At 43.2% G+C, this 22,388-nt stretch overlaps 1 protein-coding gene across 3 annotated transcripts in view; it reads left to right on the plus strand.

Moving 5' to 3' along the window:
* The window catches only part of DPF3 (double PHD fingers 3), a 260,427-nt gene that overhangs the window by 165,961 nt on the left and 72,078 nt on the right, over positions 1 to 22,388 (plus strand). For all 3 annotated transcript variants that reach the window (XR_008596562.1, XR_008596563.1, XM_054972252.1), the window contains exons 4-5: positions 6,327 to 6,454; positions 10,397 to 10,492. Coding sequence is in view for 1 of the 3 variants with exons in the window: in XM_054972252.1 (XP_054828227.1) it covers positions 6,327 to 6,454; positions 10,397 to 10,492 (224 nt within the window). In the remaining 2 variants the exon portion in view is untranslated. The remainder of the gene's footprint in view (positions 1 to 6,326; positions 6,455 to 10,396; positions 10,493 to 22,388) is intronic.

Raw genomic sequence — 22,388 nt, forward strand, 5'->3', positions numbered from 1 at the left:
CTCCCAACCCCCGTTTTTTCATAGCTTCAGAATTTCTGGAAATTTTACATCTCTAGAGAGGTTCCTTCTTCCTGTTTTCTCCCCTTTCAGGTAGGGCTGCCAAACCCCAGGTAGGGCCTCGAGATCTCTCAGAATTGCAACTGATATCAAGATGACAGGAAGGGGGTGGTGGATGTAATAGAAGGCAGGAAAGCCAGGGCAGCTTTTTGCAAGAAAGAGAGGGAGAGAGAGACTCCCCACCACCACTATTCTCCTTTGCAGTGAATCGCATCGCAGATTCTCTTTCTCTCTTGCAAAAAACCACCCTGGATTTCCTGCCGCCTGTTATATCCATCCACCTCCCACCCCAGCTCCCAGAGGAAAACCCGAGTGGAGGCATTTTGCAAGAGACAGAGAATCTCTGCTATCTCTCTTCTCCCGGTGGAGAATTGCATGGAGTGGCTGTTCTTTGTAAGACTATACAACCCGGGGAACCTTGCAGGACCCAATGCGTACCTGAGCATTATATGTAGTTTCCCTCAGAGATAAATTCCCTTTGAGAAAATAGCTTCTTTGGAGGATGGGCTGTTTACCATTATATCCTGCGGAGGTCCCATCCCTCTCTAAACCCCATTATACCCAGGTTCCACACCAAACCTCCAGGAATTTCTCAGCCTGGAGTTGGAAACCTTACTTTCAGGTGATAGAGGTTTTTTGAGGAGGTATAAGGTGGAGGAAAGTAGGAGATTCCGTCCATTTGTAGAAGTTTGAATATAACGCATTGTTACCTACCTTGAGTTTCCCAAACGGATTGACAGAGAACATCAAAAATGAATTACACTAATAGTTGAATCTATGACTAGGATGAAAAAATATTTTTAGTGTATCAAGACAAACTTCTGAAGGATATTCCTTACAGAGAGGAAAGGTCTTTAAAACACCAGAGACTTGAAAAATTAATGCAGGGAGACTGGTTTTGGGGAAAAGCTTGTAGAACTCCTTCAGGTCAAATGTGAAACTAGTTTGAAATTCAAAGACACCCTGCCTCTGCACTGTGATTTATAACACTAGTGTTCTGTGGAACTGTAAAATCCCAGGGCACGCCAATTCTTGCTTTCTTTCATCTTACCAGACTAGCTGGCCCTGTAGGAAGGGAAGTAAACTAGCAACAAGAGTGCCCAATTACCTCATTGCTCCATGGAATATTAAATTGATTTTTTAACTCTCCCACATCTTTAAAAGTTTGATTAGGATGTTGATATTGTGTTGGCCCAATGAAATAAGTGTGAAAAAGGTAAAGATTATGAGTATTATCAGGTCTTGCAAGGTTCATATCTTTTTTATTTTGACATCAAATAGGATTGTCATCAAATAGGATTGGGAGTCTCCCAGGATTGCCTTGATCTCCAGATGGCAGAGATATTTATTGCATGAGTGATTTTTGCAGTGTTTGGCCCCATATCTCTTTGGGTTTTCTTCCAAATTCTGGATGATTAACTCCCCCTTCAGTTTTGGTTTCAGGCCGGTCCCCACGCCAAGTTTTCTGCCTGAGCTTTTTCTGCATGGAGAGTTAATCATCCGAAGAGGTATGAGGCCAAAAGCAGTAAAAATCACCCCTGCAATAAAGGTCAGAGTTCAGTTGTAATTTCAGGAGATCTCCAGCCACCACCTGGAGGCTGCCAACCCAGTTGTGTCCATATTCTGCCATTCTACATACTTTGGTATAGAAACGGAATTTGGCATCCTGAGAATTTCATTTTTAAAAAAGTTTCTAGCTCTTCTATTTATAAAGATAAGCATGAAAGTGAGTGGGATATGCATTTTGAAGGTGGTACTGATGGTGAGGCCCACGTAAGGTGTACACTGGATAGGGTTGCCAGGTCCCCTTACCCTTGGGCAGAAGACCTGGCACTCACCTTTAGCTCTTTCTTCTGGAAAGTGACGTCATTGCACAGGCCACATAATGCCTGAGGAGTGTTCCTGCACTCCGCAATGGGCCGAATCAACATATATGCTGGGGCAGCACAATGGGCCCTGGAGCACTCCTGCGCTCCACAGCAGACCAAATCGGGCCAGTTTCAGGCTGAAATCAGCTTCCTGTAGTACACAGGAGCAAGCTGCGCTACCATGGAGCATGCCCTGGGAGGCATGTTCCCCTGCCTTTTCCCTGCCAGCCTGCTAAGCGGGGGCAGGAGTTGGAGGGTGTGAGCAGAGGATCCTCTGTCCCCTGTGGGGGACTCGCATCCCTAACACTGGACAAGGGCTATGACTTCAACATTCTGTATAGAACCTTGCCCCACCAGAATAAGATATTAAAAGTGAACCATTTGTATATTTGTAAATTGTGTAATATTGTATAATTAGCTAAGCAAAAGATAGATATTGGTTTTACTACTGGCCTGATTGGCATTTCTTTTGTAAGTCAGTTTGTAATGCAACAATTTCAGTGCCTGTTGAGGTATTCGAATGAAATTTGGTACACAATTTGAAGTCTGTTTTCAAACAAGGAAGAAAATTCAAAATCCAGCACAGTGCAGTATTCCTAAATACTGGAGACATCATAAGCGCATTCAAGATAACATTCATTGTTTGAGGGTCAAACTTCAGCTCTACCCCTGCACATATTTTCAAAGGAAATGGGATTTAATGTAATACCACCCTTGAGGACTGAGACATTCGAATGAAAGCTGTTGTGTGTTTCTGAAAAGAATGGCATATAAAGCTCAAAAGCTGAGCTGTGTGCCCAGCTGAGCATGAGAGGGCTAGAGGTGAGCAGAGCTTCTTGGCCACCATGCTTTACTGTTGTATGCAGAATCTAGGTTGCTTGGTGCAGAATTTGTGTAACCTTGGCTTTTAATAGCATACATTGGCTCTCTCAGCCATTCATAAGGCTACAAGAAAGTCCTAGGGCTGGAATATGTGAGGAAAGCGCAGAACTGAGTGGAATTGTCAGCGTGAAGGGAAATGAGTGATAGGGTCCCAGTCAGGTCCCAGTCAGAGAAGAAAGAAAGATATATGGTAACTTGGACCTGGGTGAAAAGAGCAGAGATCTGGAATGATACAGGATTGTTTGACATGGGAAAAAGTACTTGCAGAGAGAGTTTTGCAGAACGTTTGCCATCCTGCCAGTATCATTGTAAATGTCTTCGAAGATACCCATTTTAAGTTCTGTGAAAATGACTATGTAGATGTGGCCCACAGGTTTTTTCTTTTTTCTGAAGAAAAACAACCAATTTCTCGGTATTATATTGATGTCACTATTTACACAAAGTAAGTACAAAATCCAGCCACTAAGGCATGCGTGTTTGTGTATTTTTTTTCCTGTCCTTAAAATCCTGTGTTTCTTCCACTTGCGCTCTAATGCTATATTTATGCCTTGGAGATGTGGAAATGAGCAATATGACGGATGGATGGATGGATGGATGGATGCAGCTTGTCTGGGTTTTTCACCACTATTTCCCCTGGGGCACTCCATCTGCTGGCAGAGAGCACCATCCCAAAAGATGGTATCTCTTGCAAACTCGACAGCTACCAGACAGCTTCTCTCTGCATATTTCCCAGATAGAGTGGGCTTAATCTGGTTTTTCCCATGGCATATTTTATGATATTCTTTTTGACTTCCATTATTACCAGTATTCCATCATAAATAAATATTCTAGGGGTGGGAAACAGACATGGACCTGAGACTGTATGCCCTTGTGACACTGATAGATTCTTATTTGAAGCGGACATGAAATTTAATTGCTCACTGAGCCACTGATTTGCCCTTTAAGGCACATCCTGCCACATCCTGTTAATGAGCTCAGTGGCGACATTCACCCAGCGGGTAGATCTCTCTAGGCTATGCAAGTTGGTTTGTATAGCATTATTTTAAAAGTTATCTGGGCTACAGGTTTGGATGTGGCATTAGCTATCTTAAAAGGCATCTTGTGGGAATAACTCATGATATAGAGTTGTACGGGGTATTTGTTTATGACAATAAAACCAGTTCAAAGAATCGTTGTGACATGGTGTTTGTATAAGCGTGGTGTAAGCTTTTCTGGGAAGTTGAATTGCTTGTGGTTTTTTTCACAGTAGCTGTCTCTAGAGCAATGGATCATGCTAGAACTCTCCCAATAAGTAGAGCTACTTATTTTCCAATTAGAACTGAAAATAGAGCTGCTTTGGTGCACAAAGACATTGGCTTGTATGGCAGCTGATGCTGTGTAGGTTTTACTTTTTGAACAAAAGTGCAATACCTTGTATTTAAAAAAAATAAAAAGTCGAAAGGAAGAGGTGTTCTCATTTGTAAGCTGGTTGCTTTAGCTTGTGGTCATGGCGAGCCACTCTCCTGAGGGAGTTTGGCTAATCCCCTTTTTATGCGGGGTTTTCAAGTTATGAGTAAAAATTATTCTGCTGGGCTGTGCCTCATGGAATGGCTGCTTTACTGACAGCAGCCTTTCTATGAGACATTGCCCAGAGGAAGAGTCAGTGTGGGCTATTCTCTCTCACATAGCAAAGAGCACCCTTTAGGGGAAGATGGAAGCAGAATATACAATAAGGCATGTGTATGACTACCACCCCTTGGGACACTAGATCTTCCATAATATCCACTCCTGTCCAATTCTGACAAGCTGCAGAACATCTGTGCATATGAGGATATTGATAAGCTGCTGTTTAATGCATACTGGTTAAGTGGTTGGGTTGCAAATCATCACTCTGCAAGTTCAAATCGCACTACTGTCATGAGCTTAGTTGGTGGCCTTGGGTAAGCTGCTCCTCTCAGCCTCAGCTCCCTAGACATATTGTAATAATAATAATATTAATAATAATAACACAGACCTTGTTCACCGTTCTGAGTGGGGCACTAGTTTGTCTAGAAGAGCAATTGTTCTTCCAGTTTAAGGTGATTACTGTTGTTAGGTTTCTTTTGAGGTGGTATTGGTAAATGTGAGTCTTTATCACAATAATGTGGCCAGTTTTTAATCTATGGGGTATGACTGCGGTTCTGTGGCAGAGCATTTGCTTTGCATGCAGAAGTGCCCAGGTTCTGTTCCTAGTTTGTCTAGTTAAAAGGCTCATGTAGCCAATGAAAGAGATCTCTACCTGAAACCATGGGAAGTCGCAGTCATTCCAGAATAGACAGCACTGACCATGAGAGATAGGGTTGCCAACTCTGGATTGGAAAATTCCTGGAGATTTGATGGTGGGTCCTGTGGATGGCAGGGTTTGGGGAGGAGAGGGATCTCAGTAGAGTATAATACCATAAAGTCTAGCCAGGTTTGATTCCCCACTCCTCCTCTTGAAGCCAGCTGGGTGACCTTGGGCTAGTCACAGCTCTTTGGCGCTCTCTCAGCCCCACCCACCTCACAGGGTGTTTGTTGTGGAGATAATAATGGCATACATTGTAAACCACTCTGAGTGGGCATTAAGTTGTTCTGAAGGGCGGTATATAAATCAAATGTGATTGTTATTATTATTATTATTATTAAAAACAGCTGTTTTCTCCAGGGAAAGTGATCTTTGGAGTGTGGAAATGAGTTGTAATTTTCGGAGATCTCCAAGCCCCACTTGGAGGGTAACCCTAGGGAGAGACATTCTACTTCTTTATAAGGCAGCTTCATGTGTTTCATCTGGTTGCAGAGCAAAAGGCTGTCTTCAGTGTGCTCTTGTGGTATGCAAATTCTGAACTTGCCAGCATCTTTAGTCATTTGGGGACTATGCTCAGTCATACAGCGACAGCATGAATGCTTCATTTATGACACATTTTATTACTTACCAGCTTTCAAAAGCCAGTTCTTTGACATACTGTACATATTTGTGACAGGTATAACTTTCATTCCACCCACCAAAATCATGATTTCTTGAGGAGCTACTCCTTTGGCCTCTATCATCATCTACTCATTTATGATATCAAAAAATGTAAATTAAAATGTGACTTTCAGTTGTGAAATTACATTTTCCAGTCTGCAGTAAATATTCAATATGTCTTATTGATCTCAGTAACCTAGCACTAAAGGACACACTTTTTTAGTTACATTTGAAAAAATGGATACCTGTTTGTAATTATCATATTGAAAATGTCTACATCAGTAGCAATGAAGTGGTCTGCTAAAAGGCCAGGTGTCCAGGAGCCTGTCTAGTGCCTTCCCCTCAAAATACCTAAAAGATGGGAGAATCCTTGCAGGAGAAGAGCAGATGAGTGTCGGCAGACTTCTCCAGAAGCTAACACACGTTCCTCGTTTAGGTCTTTTCCTTTCCCTGTTAAAATGGCTTTACATTTCATACGTTTTGTTACTTTTGCTTGATTTTACATCCTGGGCTCTGCAAGAAAATAATTCCAACTTCTATTATGTTTTGTTTATCAGAAGTTGACCTGCCTCTGAAGAAAGATGGTTTTACCTCAGAGGGGACCACACTGGAAGCCCTGTTGCGTGGAGAAGGGCTTGAAAAAAAGATAGATACTAAAGAGGAGGACACTCTACAAGAAATACAGGTAATAGCATGCTCTTTGGTGCCTGGTCACATTTCCAATAATCAATGTATTCTGAAATAGCCTCCAATCGTGGGCTTCCACCTCTACCTCTATCCTATTAATCTCTTGCAACTTCTATGTCATGATCCATGGGAGAGGACACAATTGACAGGCAAATGCAAATACCAGCTATTACGCACAATCATAATTTGTAGGGTTTTTTGTGGTGGTTATGACTTTTTTCGCTATTATGAGAGACTGTAGCATAATAAAGGTTGGGTGAACAGGCCCACACAGCCCAATGGACAGTCTTATTAAGTTTCTCGTACCCCTTCATTAACGAATATGCATATGAAATAGAAGAGTTTGGGAAAGAGCAAGTGTGCACAAGACACTGCAGGGGCACAAGTTAACGCTGCGCCAAAGAATTCCAGGATATTCTGCAGAATAGCCATAATGTTTGTCTCTCAGTGTTGCATAAGGAAAAAACATGAAGGCACAGCTTTTGCAGGTGGGGGACATTATTATTTGTTGCTACCGTAGCACAGTGGTTAAGTAGTTCAGATGCAAATCAGCACTCTACTGGTTCGAATTCCTCCACTGCCATGAGCTTAGTAGGTGGCCTTGGGTAAGCCACTCCTCTCAGCCCCAGCTGCTGCTGATGTTATTGTTATTTTAAATTGCTCTTCTTTTCCCCTGTAGTTGGGCTTCCTCTCTGTGGTTGGTCTCCTGCCATGGCCATTTTGTGGTTGTGCCCACTACCTAGGGTTGCCAGATGGAGTCTGGAATAATACTGGGCCTTGGGGACGGGAGGGACAGCACTCACTTTTAAAAGAAACATTCAAATGTATCCATGCTACTGCCCGGTGCAATGATGCCACTACAGAAGTCATTGCACCAACCCAACTTCCAGGTGCCAAGGCTGGCTGGTCGCTGCAGGAGGCTAGCTGGGCACCCAAGCCAGGCTGTGTGATGGAGCTGCTACTGGGGGGAGGGACCAGGTCTCTGGTATTTAAGGAATGTTTTCCCTGGTTTGTCCATTAGAATGCATCTACAGGTTAATAGCTTGGATCCAAATTAATGATTCCATGGGCACAAAAACTTCTGCTTGCAACAAGTTATCTTCCCACCTTCTGCAATAGCCTAAAAGGCCTCCTCAAAATGGGCTGCCGCAGAACGGAGGCAAGAAGATCACTCTCTGTAAGTGGAAGTCCTTGTATTTATGGAAACTTTAGTCTGGATCCAACCCAATACTTTGGGAACGACCAAAAAATTAGACAGTAGTCAGCAAGCATTATTGGACTCTTCTTCAGGCTGAACATTAAAGAAAAATGGGGGTGTTAGGGAGGCTTAGAGTTGTCATTCCCTCAAGGGGTGGGGGAACTCCTACTCACATCCTATTACTTGTCCTCACTTTGGTGAGCAGTGTGGTAAAAATGGGGAGGCCATTTGGCATTTCGCCAATGCAACAACATAATTTCTGGCATGATCCAGAATTAATGTCATCATGTCGGCACAACGATCTAGGATTTGCCCATGTCCAAACTCTACGGTTAAACCATGGATCTTTGAGTGAATCCTACAAAGCACATTGATACAATGATGTCACTTCCAATTCACCGCAGTAGTAACAATGAGATGTTGCTGTGGTATCAGTAAGGTAGGTCCCTGCCCTAGCAATCTCTTGTTGGGTGCCAGTGCTGGGCTACCAACCCTAGGCTGCATGCATGGTTAAAAAGCCATTGTGGAAAATTTAATTTTGAAATTAAAATAAAAGTTTTTCTTTCATGACTCATGAGTAGACATGGGCACGAACGTGAAAAAAACTCCGAACACTCTGTTCGTGGATTGCTGCCGTCCACAAACAATGAACATTGACAAACATGATGCTGTCATGAACATGTTCGTTGTTCGTTGTTCATAGGGGCCTGAAGCCCCCCCACCCCCACCCACAACCCCCCCACTTAGCCCCCTCCCCTCTAATCCACTTACCTGGTTCTTTAAAGATCCCTTTCAACTATCAGCTGCCAGGTGATAGTTTAAAGGGCCCTGTCCTGCTACTTGCAAGCCCCCAGCCCCCCTGCCGCACCCTAGTGCTGTTGGGCTTCTTCTGCCCAGTGTGAGCAGTGCGGGGAGATTCTCCCCTTCCTGCTCACACCCGGCAGAGCTAGTGCCCCAGGGCTGCTTCTGCCCCGTGTGAGCGAGGCAGGGAGATTTTCCCTGTCCTGCCCACACTCAGCAGAGCTGGAGCCCCGGGGCTGCTTCTGCCCCGTGTGAGCGGGGCAGGGAGATTCTCCCCATCCCACTCGCACCTGGCAGAGCTGGTGCCCCTGGGCTGCTTCTGCCCCGTGCGAGTGAGGCGGGAAGATTCTCCCCGTCCCGTTCGCACCCGGCAGAGCCAGCCCCCGGGGGCTGCTTCTGCCCCATGTGAACAAGGCAGGGAGATTCTCCCCATCCCACTCCCACCTGGCAGAGCCGGTGCTCTGGGGCTGCTTCTGCCCCATGTGAGTGGTGCGGGAAGATTCTCCCTGTGCCTCTTGCACCGGGCAGAAAAAGCCACGCGGCGCCAGCTCTCCCAGTGCTGAGAGGGACGGAGAGATTCTCCCCCCTCCCACCGGGAGAGCACGCACGCCGGGCTTCTTCTGCCCGGTGTCAGAGGGTCAAGGAGAATCTCCTAGTCCCTCTGACACCAGGCAGAAGAAGCCCAGTGGCGCCAGCTCTCCCCATGGGACAGGGGAGAATCTTCCCATTCCTCTCAGCACCGGGAGAGCCGGCGCCACTGGGCCTCTGCAACCTGGTGTGAGAGGGGCGGGGAGATTCTCCCCATCCTTCTTGCACCAGGAGAGGGGCAGCCCACACTCAGCCGCTCGTAAGGGAAGGTCCCGATGAGCAGCTGATTCAGGGGTTTAAATGCCCCTTTCCATGCAGCTGAGCAGCGACATGGAAACAGGCATTTAAACTCCAAAGCTTCCCTAAGCTATACAAATAGCTTCAGGAATCTTGATGTCCGGTTTCTAGGGCAACACAGGAGTTCAGACAATCCCTGCCTGAGTTGCCATGGGAATTGATTGCAGGTGCCAGACTGTCTGGCTTGACGAACAGCAACAAACAAGGCTTGCAATGATCAACTGTTCGTTTGGAATAGGGCCTTACGAATAGCCTGTTCGCAAACAGCCGAACAGGCTGTTCGTAGGTTTTTTGCGTTCGTAATGCTGTTCGTGCCCATGTCTACTCATGAGACTGTGTACACAAACACATAACAGGGTCATGGTAGATGTGTGGGAAGATGCCCATTAGAAGTTTGTATTAGGCCCCCAATATTTCAAGTGAAGTCCTGCTCCCCCAAGATATATCCAGAGTATGTCCTCTTCTTGCCCCCTGGCACTCATTCGGGTGGTACTTTCCCATTCCTAGTAGTTGGTATTCAAGTAGTGGTAGTAGTAGCAGCATTTCCGAGTAAGCCAATTTGTTGTGCTTGTAAGCTGCTGATTCAGTTAATTCTTTTTAAAAAATTGCCTTCTTCAGCCTAAGAACAGTGACACAGTCACATAGGAAAACCTAACTAGTGACATGACAGTGTCAGTGTTCCTAGGGATAGGACACCTAAAATGAAGGGGGGGAAGCACAGGACCAGTGCTGATGGAGGCTATGAACAGGGGCTGCTCAAGATGCGGTCCATAGAACATTTTGATCCCCCCACCCCCTAGCCTGTTCCCCCCAGTCCTGCTTTTCATGCCAAAAATGTTTCATTGCAACCACTTGGGACAGCCCTACTTCATACAGTCTCTGAGCTGCTGTTTGGAGCTTCCACGCCTGTAGTGGCCTGATTTTTATTGCTCAGTAACTTAACACATGAAGTAAATACATCCCTAATACCTGTGTTTATCTATCTTTGCCCTTCTGTTAAGAATCTTCTGTTGCTCCTAAATTGTTTTTAGTTACTGCTCATTTTTTTAACTACAGAGGGTTTTGGAAAATGACGAAAATGCAGATGAAGTGAACGAGGAGGAAGAGATGGAAGAAGATATTCCAAAACGGAAGAATAGGCCCAGAGGACGGGTAGGTTGCCTTACCCTCACTGAAAGAACCATAGAATTGTTTTTTATTTGTGCATATATATACACATAGTTTAATACGTTGTGTGATCATATTTGTCCAATATGAACTTCACATCTCCCTGTGGTGCACTCAATTTTGTGTTTTTGTTCTCTAATTTTCTTTTGTCCATTGGTTATAATAAGATCAAATTGCTGGGGCTATATAAAATGGCATACACACCCGGGTATCGATATTTGTGTGCAAAATAAGCTTATTATTTGGTGCTTATTTTATCTGTGACTTCAGAAGAGCTAGAGCTGTTTCTTTTCCCTTGGCTATCTCACTGCATGGAAGAGCTGGCTATTGATCAGAACTCTCTGCATGGCTTTGCAGCTAGAGGCTCTCAATAATCAGATCCCTTGGCAAAAAACCCACACAGCGTGAAGACAGGGACACATTCAGAGGCAGCTCCCCTCCCACTCTTCATCCTCTCCAGCTGTTCTGGCTCTCCCTGCTCTCTGGCACGAACTGCTGTGAGAGACTCTCAGGACCAAATGAGCACCACTCTCTGCAGACCTCCAGTAGCAGATTCACAGCAGGAGTTTCTTTATGTTAGCAAAATATTCACGATGCCCTTTGCAATGGGGCAATCTCCATCAATCATAATAATAAATGGACCATAAGGAAAAGTATTGAGGTATTTGTTAGTTGTAGCGAAGTTGCCCAGTCAGGAAAGCATGGCTTCTCATGTGGTGAAACACTCTGCAAGCCACTATATTACAACAGAAAAACTTACTTTTATTGAAGATGATTCAGATTCACTTGCATTTCTGTAGTAGCAGAAGAGAAACAGAAATGTAATCTAAATAACACTGTTCCCTATTACAAGTGTCCAGCTAATCCAGCTGCATGTGAGTGGGAGTATGGGTGTACTTCTTGCATGCTGGCACAGTAGAGCTCTGCAGAAGCATCTTGCTTCTTACAAGACCAGCAGGAAAGAGAACAAAAGGGCATAGAAATAGGAGGAGTCCGTAGCTTCCAGATCAGGCAAAGGGAAGCATCACACAAATACACAGTCTGCTTTTAATGTAAAGGTAAAAATAGCACCCCCATTTTCTAGGCATGCTGAGCTGCCTCTATTCCAGCAAAAAGTAATGTACTTGTGATCCACTAGATCAGGAGTTGCAGGCTATGCCTCTAGAGCCAGTTATGGCTCTGGATGAAAACAAGCATGATTATTTTTAAAAAAGTAAAATATTCTTTCTTTCTTTCTTTCTTTCTTTCTTTCTTTCTTTCTTTCTTTCTTTCTTTCTTTCTTTCTTTCTTTATTTTATTGATAGCCTAGTTTTGTTGCAGAGACTCAAGGTGGATCATTAAGTTAAGGTGTATTGGAGGGGTGGGTGGGATGTTAGAATAACCAAAATGTGAAGGGAATGAGGCAACGGTTCTTATGGAACTAAAGGGCTTATAAGAGGTACTTTAAGGAGGAACTAACAGGTTCCTCCTGTTAGTTTCCCATACTCTGCACATTAATGTATAGACATTGGAACCCACGATTCCTGTGCCCCAAGTGCTTCATTTTTGTCTTTACCTGCAAATTAATGGGTCCCTGCATGTGTGCCACTCCCCACTCATCTTTAGTGCTCTTATACTAGCTGTTGGGTTTTTATCTCCCTTCCTCACAGGATTTAGTTTGAAGTCCTCCTTAAAGTACCTCTTATAAGCCCTTTAGTCCCATAAGAACCGCATAAATGACCTGCCAACATCTTTTCCACACTGTGACACTGAGAGATCTCTGTCTTTTGGTGCTACACCTCTGAAGATGCCAGCCACAGCTGCTGGCGAAACGTCAGGAACTACAATGCCAAGACCACAGCAATACAGCCCGGAAAACCCACAACAACCATCGTTCTCCGGCTGTGAAAGCCTTCGACAATACGCCTATAAGATTAATAAAATTTGTGGTTGGATATGAGCTTTCATGAGTCACAGCTCACTTCTTCAGATACATCTCTGATGCATTAGCTCAAAGCCTTAGCAAACAACACCAGGAGAAAACTTCAGATACATCTGAAGAAATGAGCTGTGACCAGGGCTTTTTTTCTGGGGAAAGAGGTGAGGGAACTCTCACCCAGGGCAACTCCCAATCATTATTTACACTTCCGAGGCAATATAATTTGTAAACTCACGTGTTTTTTTTAAAAAAAAATAACATTACAACTTCATTTTCCTAAAAATTAATGCTTATTCCACAAAAGGTTTACAAAGTTCAGTTATTGCAAAAGTTTTTCAGTGTTAATTTTAACATTTATGCATTTTTTCACAATTACTATGGTATTTAACAATAACATCTTATGTCCTTTAGAGGAGAAATTGTGAATTGCAGATTTTTAAATACCCGTCATCATCCTTGGCTTCACTCAATTTTGTTTATAACACTCTTCCATTGTCTTCTAGTCGTGAGGGTGGGGGATTGGGAGGGGCCTCACAAGTGGAGTAGCCTAGGGCCTCTCTTCATCTAAATCCGGCCCTGAGTGTGGGGCTGGCCAAGGGTGGTGCCTGCAGAGGAGCACCCAGCATGGCAAGGGAGGGAGGGCTGTCCTTGGCCCCGGCCCACTCCTTTCTTGCTCCAGCCTTGGGAAAGGAAGGGGGAGCGCACTGTTTGCATCAATTAGGAGAGTGGCCGGCCTGCCCGCCAAGTGATGCCAGTCCCTGGCACTGGCTCTGCCCTTAAAGGAGCCCAGGGGAGTGGGTAAGCTTGCAAGCCCCCAGGAACTGCCAAATATAGCTTGAAGAGCCACGTGTGGCTCGCAAGCCGCCATTTGGCCACCACGTTCCAGGGGATCCGATCTCTGTCTGTAGATCAGGGGGCGGGGCCAGCAGTCAGATGGGTGTTTGCGAGAGGTGCCAGAACACCATTCCACCGCGTTCCGGCTGAAAAAAGGCCCTGGCTGTGACTCACAAAACCTCATATCCTACCACAAATTTTGTTTATCTTATAGTTACTATTGGACTCTTTGCTCTTTTCTACTGCTACAGACAGACTAACATGGCTACCCGTCTTGGTGGGATGAGACTCACAGTTGGAATATTAGGATTATGGAGTACAACTTGTTCAAAAGGAATAGACTAATTAGAAAGGGGGGAGTAGTAGTATTATATGTCAAAGATGTATAGACTTGCGAGGAAATACCTGTATCTGAGGATGGAAGATCAATTTATCAATCAGTCATAAACTTTATTGCATTTGTTCATAGCCTTAGCAAACAACACCAGGAGAAAACTGCAATACAAATAATCTCACATCACCTAGTACCTGATCCTTTTAAGTGGAGATGCTGCCAGGGATTGAACCTGGGACCTTCTACATGCAAAACAGATGTTCTGCCACTGAGCCACATCCAGACTGATACAATAAAAACAATTTCAATACCAGTTAAAACCCTTAAAACCCTTAAAATGTCAGTTTAAAATTAAAATACGTAATAATTAAAATAGAAAATTAGAGGCAACTTACCGTTCCCATATTAACACATCGAACCCAGCATAGCACTTATAGTTTATCCATCAACCACACTAGCAGTAGAAGAGCTAGTTTGATGTAGTGGTTAACAGCGTGGGACTCTTATCTGGAGAGCTGGGTTTGATTCCCCACTCCTCCACTTGAAGCCCCCTGGGTGACCTTGGGCTAGTCACAGTTCTCTGGAGCTCTCTCAGCCCCACCCTCCTCCCAGGGTATTTTGTTGTGAGGATAATAATGACATACTTTGTAAACCGCTCTGAGTGGGCATTAAGTTGTCCTGAAGGGCGGTATATAAATCGAATGTTATTATTACTATTATAAGGTTTTGACCGAGTCTTTTTATCACCCAAGTGATAAACTTTGCCATTTATGATATTACCCATTCATTTTTATCGGAAAGCAATATTATAAGTCTGTTCTGGTCCAATCTCCATGGATATTGTGATAAGATATTCTCAAGTAGAGATGGGCATGAACCAGAAAAAAACAAACTATGCAGTTTGTTGTTCGTCACATTTCACGAACCATGAACTTTCATGAACCTGCCCCAGTTCATGAACCAGTTTGTTTTTGGTTTGTGAAAACGTCACTTCCAGGTCAGCAAATCACCACTTCCGGGTCAGCAGAAGGTCACTTCCAGGTCAGCAGAAGGTCTGCAGAAAGCCCAACCCCCATTGCCTAGGACACTGATTGATTGGCACCAGGCTTTCTGCAGTGACGAACCAAAAAATGAACCAAATGACCCATCCTAAAGTTCGTGGAGGTTCATCAGAAATGGGCTCTGACGAACTGGCCTTGTTTGCAAACCACAAACTGGCCTGGTTCATGACGAACTTTGGTTCGTATTTTGGTTCATGCCAATCTCTATTCCCTAGATATCATTCCCATTCTACTACAAATCTTGGACACTGGAAAATCACTTGGGCTAGGTTCTCAATAGATTTCTTCTCACAGAGGCAGACACATGCGTTATATGGGGGTCCCATTATAATGACCACTTAACATTGCCAGTTGTAAATTATCCTAATGTGTTTTGGTGAATGCTTTCCTATGCTTGAAATTTAATAGATCAGTAAGATAAGATGGAAAGATTAAAGGGGAGAATGCAAGCTGCCTATGGAGAGAAGCTGTTCTCAGGGTAGCCAATAATGTAGCATCCATCTAAACACTTATATCCAACAGTTCTTATTTTATTAATTGTTTTGCTGTAAAAAAAGTCAAGCCTCCTTAAATAGTCTTCTGAAAATCCAAGTTTGGATACGAGGTTTAGTGTATGACTTTGCTATGAATTAGCTTTCACTTTCTCATAAGCCCAAAAGAAACCTGAGCTTTGACCAAAGAGAATTTTCAACCAAAAGTTAATAGCAGCTTTATGGACTGTGGTCCGTGGACAATATTGGAAGCAAAGCCAGCTCAGTTACAACTATAACTTCTGGTGTTGTGTTAGGAACTGCTAATAACATGCAAGCAAATTTATTTTGAGTAACTTCTAACAGTTGTAAATTTCCAAACCCTCAAATTGGGGCTCCATATAATATCTGTGGCAATACCTTTGTTCTATAGGTTTCTAGTACTGGAGGCTCCAAACAGCTTCCCCTTGTTCTGTAAAATCTGAGAATGCCAAACACAACCTTTTCAGAATTCCACTTCGCACATTCACTATATGCTGACCAGGAACCAGAATTATGCAAGACTACCCCAAGATATTTAATAGAGGTCACTTGCTCTAATGAATTCCATCCATTGTCCACTTATGAGGGCGGGTCCTTTTACTGAAAATGATAATCTTTGTTTTTGAGATGGCCTTCCCTATGAGCCTAACTGGGAAAAAATGTGATCCTGACAAATATTCAGCCATATCATTTATATACACGTTGAAAAACAAAGGAGCCCAAATACAGCCCTGGTGTACACCTTTTGAAGTTGCAACTTGTGACTTTATTTCACAAGAAGTCACAGGAGCCCAAAAAGGTGATAAGCTGGATGGGTTTGTTGAGATAGTTTCAGCTATATCGGTCCTTTGTTCAGGATCATTGAATAACTGGGGAAAGTGTTCCTCCCAAGCATGGAAGGCCATTTGAGAGCCTCTGGGTACAAATAAAAGGAAAAAGAAATAATAGTGATATTATGGTGGAAGTCTGGTGTAGAGCGCCAAGCCAGGCTGAGGACTTGAATGATACACTCATAGATCAGATTACAAATTTTCAAAGAGATGGGACATAATGGTCATGGAAGTTTTCAATTACCCTGTTATCTAGTGGAAGTCAAACTCTGCTTAAACGTAAGGTCAAATAAATTCCTGACTTTTCTTTCTGACAATAACTTCGTCTTCCAGAAGGTAGAAAAGGAAACAAGAGGGTGCTATCTTGGACCTGATTTTCACCAACAGGGAAGAACTGGTTGATGAGGTGAAAGTACCTAGTGACCATGTAATTTTGAAATTTAAGGTCTTCTGTAAGGGAAAAGCTGAACATAGTAAGACGTACAGGTTGGATTTTTAAAAAGCAAATTTTAACAAGCTCAAAGTTATGCTAGGTAAAATCCCATGGTCAGAAATACTCAAGAAGAAGAGAGTTCAAGATGGTGGGAGTTTCTTAAAAATGAGATATTGAAAGCATGATCATAATGAAAAAGAAAAACAGGAGGAATCTTAAGAAGCCAGGGTGGCTCCGTAAACAACTTTTAAAAGATCTAAGAATTAAAAAAAACATTTAAGTAATGGAAGGAGGGCTATATAACTAACAAATATAAACAAATTTCCAGTGCTTGTAGGGAGAGTGTTAGAAAAAGGCTAAAGTTCAGTATGAGCTTAGGCTAGTGAGAGATGCTCAGCACAACAAAAAAGGGTTCTCTGGTTATGTTTGGAGCAAGAAAAAGAACAAGTAAGTGGTAGGACCACTGCAGGGAGAGGAAAGAGGAATTTTAATAGGTGACAGAGGGCAGAGCTGCTCTATTTCTGCTTTGCCTCAGTTTTCTCTTGCAAGGGAAACTGTGCTGAACCTGGCAAAAAGAGAGCATATGATGAAGAAATGGAGATGCAGCCTAGAATAGGTATAGGGGTGGTATGGAAACACTTTTCCTTTTCTTTCAAGCTCCTTTGATCCAGTGACCTTGAGCAGCGGATAGTCTTTATTTCTTTAAGGAAAATGTGGTGGAGAAGTACTTGGCCAAAGCCAGCGTAGTCCTTGGATCTCTATCCACCATCAGATAGGGGACTATATTATCTTTCGATACAGTGGGATGTAGTTTAGTTAAAATAAGGGCAATCCACAAGTTGTGATAAAAGTTATAATAAGGGCATTCCAAAATCATACGGGACAGGGAATCAACATTTTTCAAATTACAATGGCAAATCTATTGGAATAAGGCAAGTTGCAATATCTCCCGTATCGAGCGGTTGAGGGGGCAGCGTTCAGGCATGTGAGCTCTACAATCTGCTGTTAGGTATTTGATGTAAGCTGGGATGGTTGGAGAAGAATGCCTGGGTGGAGCATATTTTCTGAGCATGTATCACTGAGCTGGAGTAATCTAGGTTTCCTATTCATTTTTTGATGGTTAAGATTCACTTTTCCCAAGTCTCAGTATATCATCATTTACTAAACCAAGGCTAGATAATTTCTTGTCTATTTCTTGCATCCAACGAGAGTAGTATTGATCTTGATTTAGCTTGTAGAGCAAACCGGCCTAATTTGTGGAGAATGTTTGAATGCTTGCAGCCATGCTTTAGCTTCGACAGAGCCCTGACCCAATTCTAGTCTTAAAGCTATCCCAGCTATACATTTTGGGGTTCCTGTAATGCAACACATTCTCATTTACTTGGAGAATCCATAGTACATAAACAGCTAGGTTCTTAAAATGAAATCAAGTCCTCAGGGCCAGACGAATTGCATCCTAGGGTACTAAAGAAATGATGGCTGTGAATTACTAACTAGCCAGCACGGGTTCCTGAAGAACAAGTCAAATCAGACTAACTTTATCTCTTTTTTTGAGACAGGTACTACTAGGTTGGATCAGGGGAATACTATGGACATAGTTTATCTTGATTTTAGCAAGGCTTTTGATGAGGTTTCACATGATATTCTCATTGACAAGGTGGTAAAATGTGGTTTGGATCCTACTACTGTTGAATGGATTTGTAACTGGTTGACCTATCACATACTTATAAATCATTCCTCATCCTCTTGGAGAGGAGAGACAAGGGGACTGCCTCAGGGATTCAGGATAATCTTGACAGGCTGGAAAACTAGCTAAAACTAACAAAATGAATTTCAGGAGAGATAAATGTAAAATTCTACATTTAGGTAGGAAAATTCAAATGCATAATTAAAGAATGCGGGAGACTTGTCTTGACAGTAGTACATGTGAAAAGGATCTAGGGATCTTAGTAGAGCGTACACTGAGTCAACAACATGATGCTGTAGCTAAAAACACAAATGTGATTTTGGGCTGCATCAACAGAAGTATAGTGTCCAGATAAATTGTGGTGATGGTATGACTTTACTCGGCTCTAGTTAGACCTCACTTGGAGTGCTATGTTCAGTTTGGGGCACCACAGTTTTAAGAAGGATATTGACAAGCTGGAATGTGTCCAAAGGAGGACAACAAAGATGGTGAGGGGTCTGGAGACCAAATCCTACGAGGAAAGGCTGAAGGAGTTGGGTATGTTTAGCTGGAGATGAGGTGACTGAGAGGCGATATCAAGTATTTGATATCAAGTATCAAGAGCTTTGAAAGGCTGTCACACAAAAGATGGAACAGAGTCGTTTTCTGTTGCCCCAGAGGTGCAGACCAGAAACAATGGGTTAAAATTAAATCGAAAGAGTTTTCAGCTAAACATTAGGAAGAACTTCCTGACAGTTAGAGGAGCTCCTCTGTGGAACAGGCTTCCTTGGGAGGAGGTACGCTTTCTTTGGATGTTTTTAAGCAGAGGCTAGAGGGCCATCTGTCAGCAATGCTGATTCTTGGACTTAGTATGAACTTAGGCAGATCATGAGAGGGAAGGCAAGAAGATATGAGCCAGTGCTAAGTTCTTGTGGTCCTTTCTTATATGCCCAGGGTAATGCTGATTGCCACTTTGGAGTCAAGAAGGAATTTTCCTCCGGGCTGGATTAGCCAGGGATCCTGAAGGGTTTGTGCTTTCCTCTAGTTATAGAGCAGGGGTCACTGGGGCAATGGGGTGGGGAGGTAGCTGTGAATTTCCTGCATTATTCAGGGGGCTGGACTAGATGACCCTTTGGGTTTTTCCAACTCTACATTTCTTTGTTTACTGAATGGAAATAACAGTAATGATCCAAGTGTGAACCATGCACAGTTTTATACCAGAGCACCAAAACAATCACACAGGGAGCCTCTGTGTGAAGCTCTGTATGTGCCAGCTCCTAATAAAAAAGTCACAACAACCATTGTTTGGGCTGTGGAAACTGTGGAGGAAAGTGCCATAAAGTCATAGCTGACTTACGGCAACCCCTGCTAAGGTTTTCAAGGCAAGAGACTAACAGGTGGTTTGCCATTGCCTGACTCTGCATAGCAACCCAAGTCTTCTTTGGAGGTCTCCAATCCAATTGCTAACCAAGGCCAACCCTGCTTAGCATCTGAGATCTGACACAATCAGGCTTGCCTGGGCTATCCACGTCAGGGTATGAAAACTATATGGATTATTAATCAACATATTATGTTGTATATTTTCAGTTATACAGTTATGGGCTTTTTAATAACAGTTCTTTGGTCATCTCTTGCTCTGAATTTTGACATTGTTTGGCTCTTTAATTTAAAATGGTTGCTGACCCCTGCACTAAATTGAGCCTGTTTTGAATGAGGTTGTATTCCCCTTTAAGACTCAGGCATATTGCTTGGGGATATTCTTTGATCTGTTGCTGTTCCTTGATATTCAACTGATAGTAGTGGCAGTGAGTGCTTATTACCAGTGTTGGCTGGTTTGGCAGCTCCACCCTTCTCCAAATGGCCTACAACCATAGTAATGGGGACACACAGATTAGATTACTATAATAACATACTCTGTGTGCAGTTTCTTTCCAAGAGTGCTCAAAAACTATAACCATTCAAGAATGTGGCCATCAGGACATTAACAAGGGCACGCAATGCTGTGAAAGCTCTGTTGGTTTCCATTTGGTTTCTGGGCTGGCATCAGGTGATGAAATTATCTGTACATTAAGATCTTCTTCAGAGGCCCTCTATGATGTCCTCCCACTATCCCACAGGAAAAAGCCTTTCGAACAGTATTATGGAATGTCCTTCCTAGCAGAGTTGCCCGCTTGGGAGAGGAGAATTCCCACCCCTAGTGGACCCTTCCCACCACCACTCAGTTGGGTGGTAAGAGAAAATAGGGCGGAAATGGGAGGAGCAGACACTGGCAGCCCGAGGTACTGACATAGCTTCTGTCTTAACTGGAAGAGCCATCAGCCTGTCACCAGCAATGCTCTAATAATTAGTCAAAAATCTATGGTTAAACCATAGAGTTTTGGCTAATGCTGGTACATTGCTGGTGACGTCGTTATGTCACCAATGAGGTCCCAGTTTGGGAGGTGAGTCTCCTGCTGGTTGCCAACCTTGAGTTGGCAACCCAGCTTCCTCAGGTGTTGCATTCAGTTCCTTTTTTGTTGGCTTTTTGACATTAAGGCAAAGTAACAGGGCCTTAGGAATTAACTGATTTTCAAAATGTAGTTGAATTCTGATGCCATTGTTTCTGCTGCATTCTCCTAACATTCTTAGTTTGTTGTTTAGGTTTTTGTGTGTGAGAGAGAAAGGTACTGTCTTTTGATACAGTAGCAGAGGCATGAGCTATGCTGAAGTATGAACGGCCAAGGTTGCTTATTACTCCAGCAGTGCATGTATGACAAAGAATAAGCTTAATACAGTAAACTCAGGAGTCTAAAGGAAATGAGTTGTACCACATGTTGCATGCCTGAGTGAAATCCATTAGGACTACTAGCCAATTGGACTGTTTCAGTTGTCAGCATGCATGCACGGAGACCTGATCATCAGGTTTTGAGATAACACTTATTTGCTTGATGGTTTATTTGCATAATTCTGATGGGTCAATGTGATGCACCAATCATCCCTTTTCTCCCACAATATCCTTATATTAGACTATGAATAAAAACTGCCAAATTGTTTGTTTATTTATTTGGCTCTGTGTTACTGAAAGTGGCAGTGGTTAACAATTCACAGACATAAACATTCTGTTTACCACAACATAGAATCATAGAATGATAGGGTTGGAAGGGACCTCCAGGTTCATCTAGTCCAACCCCCTGCACAGTGCAGGAAATTCACAACTACCCCTTCACACACCCAGTGATCCCTGCTCCATGCCGAGAAGATGGCAAAACACTGTTAGGATCCCTAGCCAAACTGGCCTGGGGAAAACAGCTTCCTGTTCCCAAAGTGGCAATTGGCATTACCTTGGGCATGTTAGAAAGGGCCACAAGAACTAAGTACTGATGTAACCCTTCCTGCCCGCTCATGAGCTGTCTCCTTTCAGATGGCCATCCAGCCTCTGCTTAAAAATCTCCAAAGGAGAGCCCACCACCTCCCAAGGAAGCCTGTTGCACTGAGGGACCACTCTGTCAGTAAGTTCTTTCTGAAGTTAGCCAAAAACTCTTTTGATTTAATTTCTACCCATTGGTTCTGGTCCAACCTTCTACGGCAGCAGAAAACAACTCTGCACCATTCTCTATATGATAGCCCTTCAAGTATTTGAAGATGGTTATCATATCACCTCTCAGTCATCTCCTTTCCAGGCTAAACATACCAAGCTCCTTCAGCCTTTCCTCATAGGACTTGGTCTCCAGACCCTTCACCATCTTCATTGTCCTCCTCTGAACACGTTCCAGCTTGTTTATATCTTTCTTAAATTTTGGTGCCCAAAACTGAACACAATACTCTAGGTGAGGTCTAACCAGAGCAGAGTAAAGCGATACCATTACTTCGCATGATCTTCTGTTGATACAGCCCAAAATTGCATTTGCCTTTTTAGCTACCACATCACACTACTGATTCATGTTTAGTGTATGGTCTATTAAGACCCCTAGATCCTTTTTGCACATACTACTGCCAAGACAAGTCTCCCCCATCCTATAATTATGCATTTGAATTTTCCTACCTAAATGCAGAACTTTGCATTTATCTCTGTTGAAATTCATTTTATTTGTTTTAGTGCAGTTTCCCCTGTGCACAGTGTTTCAAAATCCAAAAAGCAAAAGAACAAAAAGAACAAAACAACTATAAATTAACAGATATGCATGTGTCCGAGACATTAAAATATGTTAAATTTTATTTGGGTTTTGGAGTTCATGCACTGAAAGGGTTCAACTTCACAGTGATTGCTCTCCCACGAATGTTGAGTGCTGCATGGTGCCTGACCCAGAAACTCTG

Source organism: Eublepharis macularius, chromosome 2, assembly GCF_028583425.1.
Source record: "Eublepharis macularius isolate TG4126 chromosome 2, MPM_Emac_v1.0, whole genome shotgun sequence".
Taxonomy (NCBI): domain Eukaryota; kingdom Metazoa; phylum Chordata; class Lepidosauria; order Squamata; family Eublepharidae; genus Eublepharis; species Eublepharis macularius.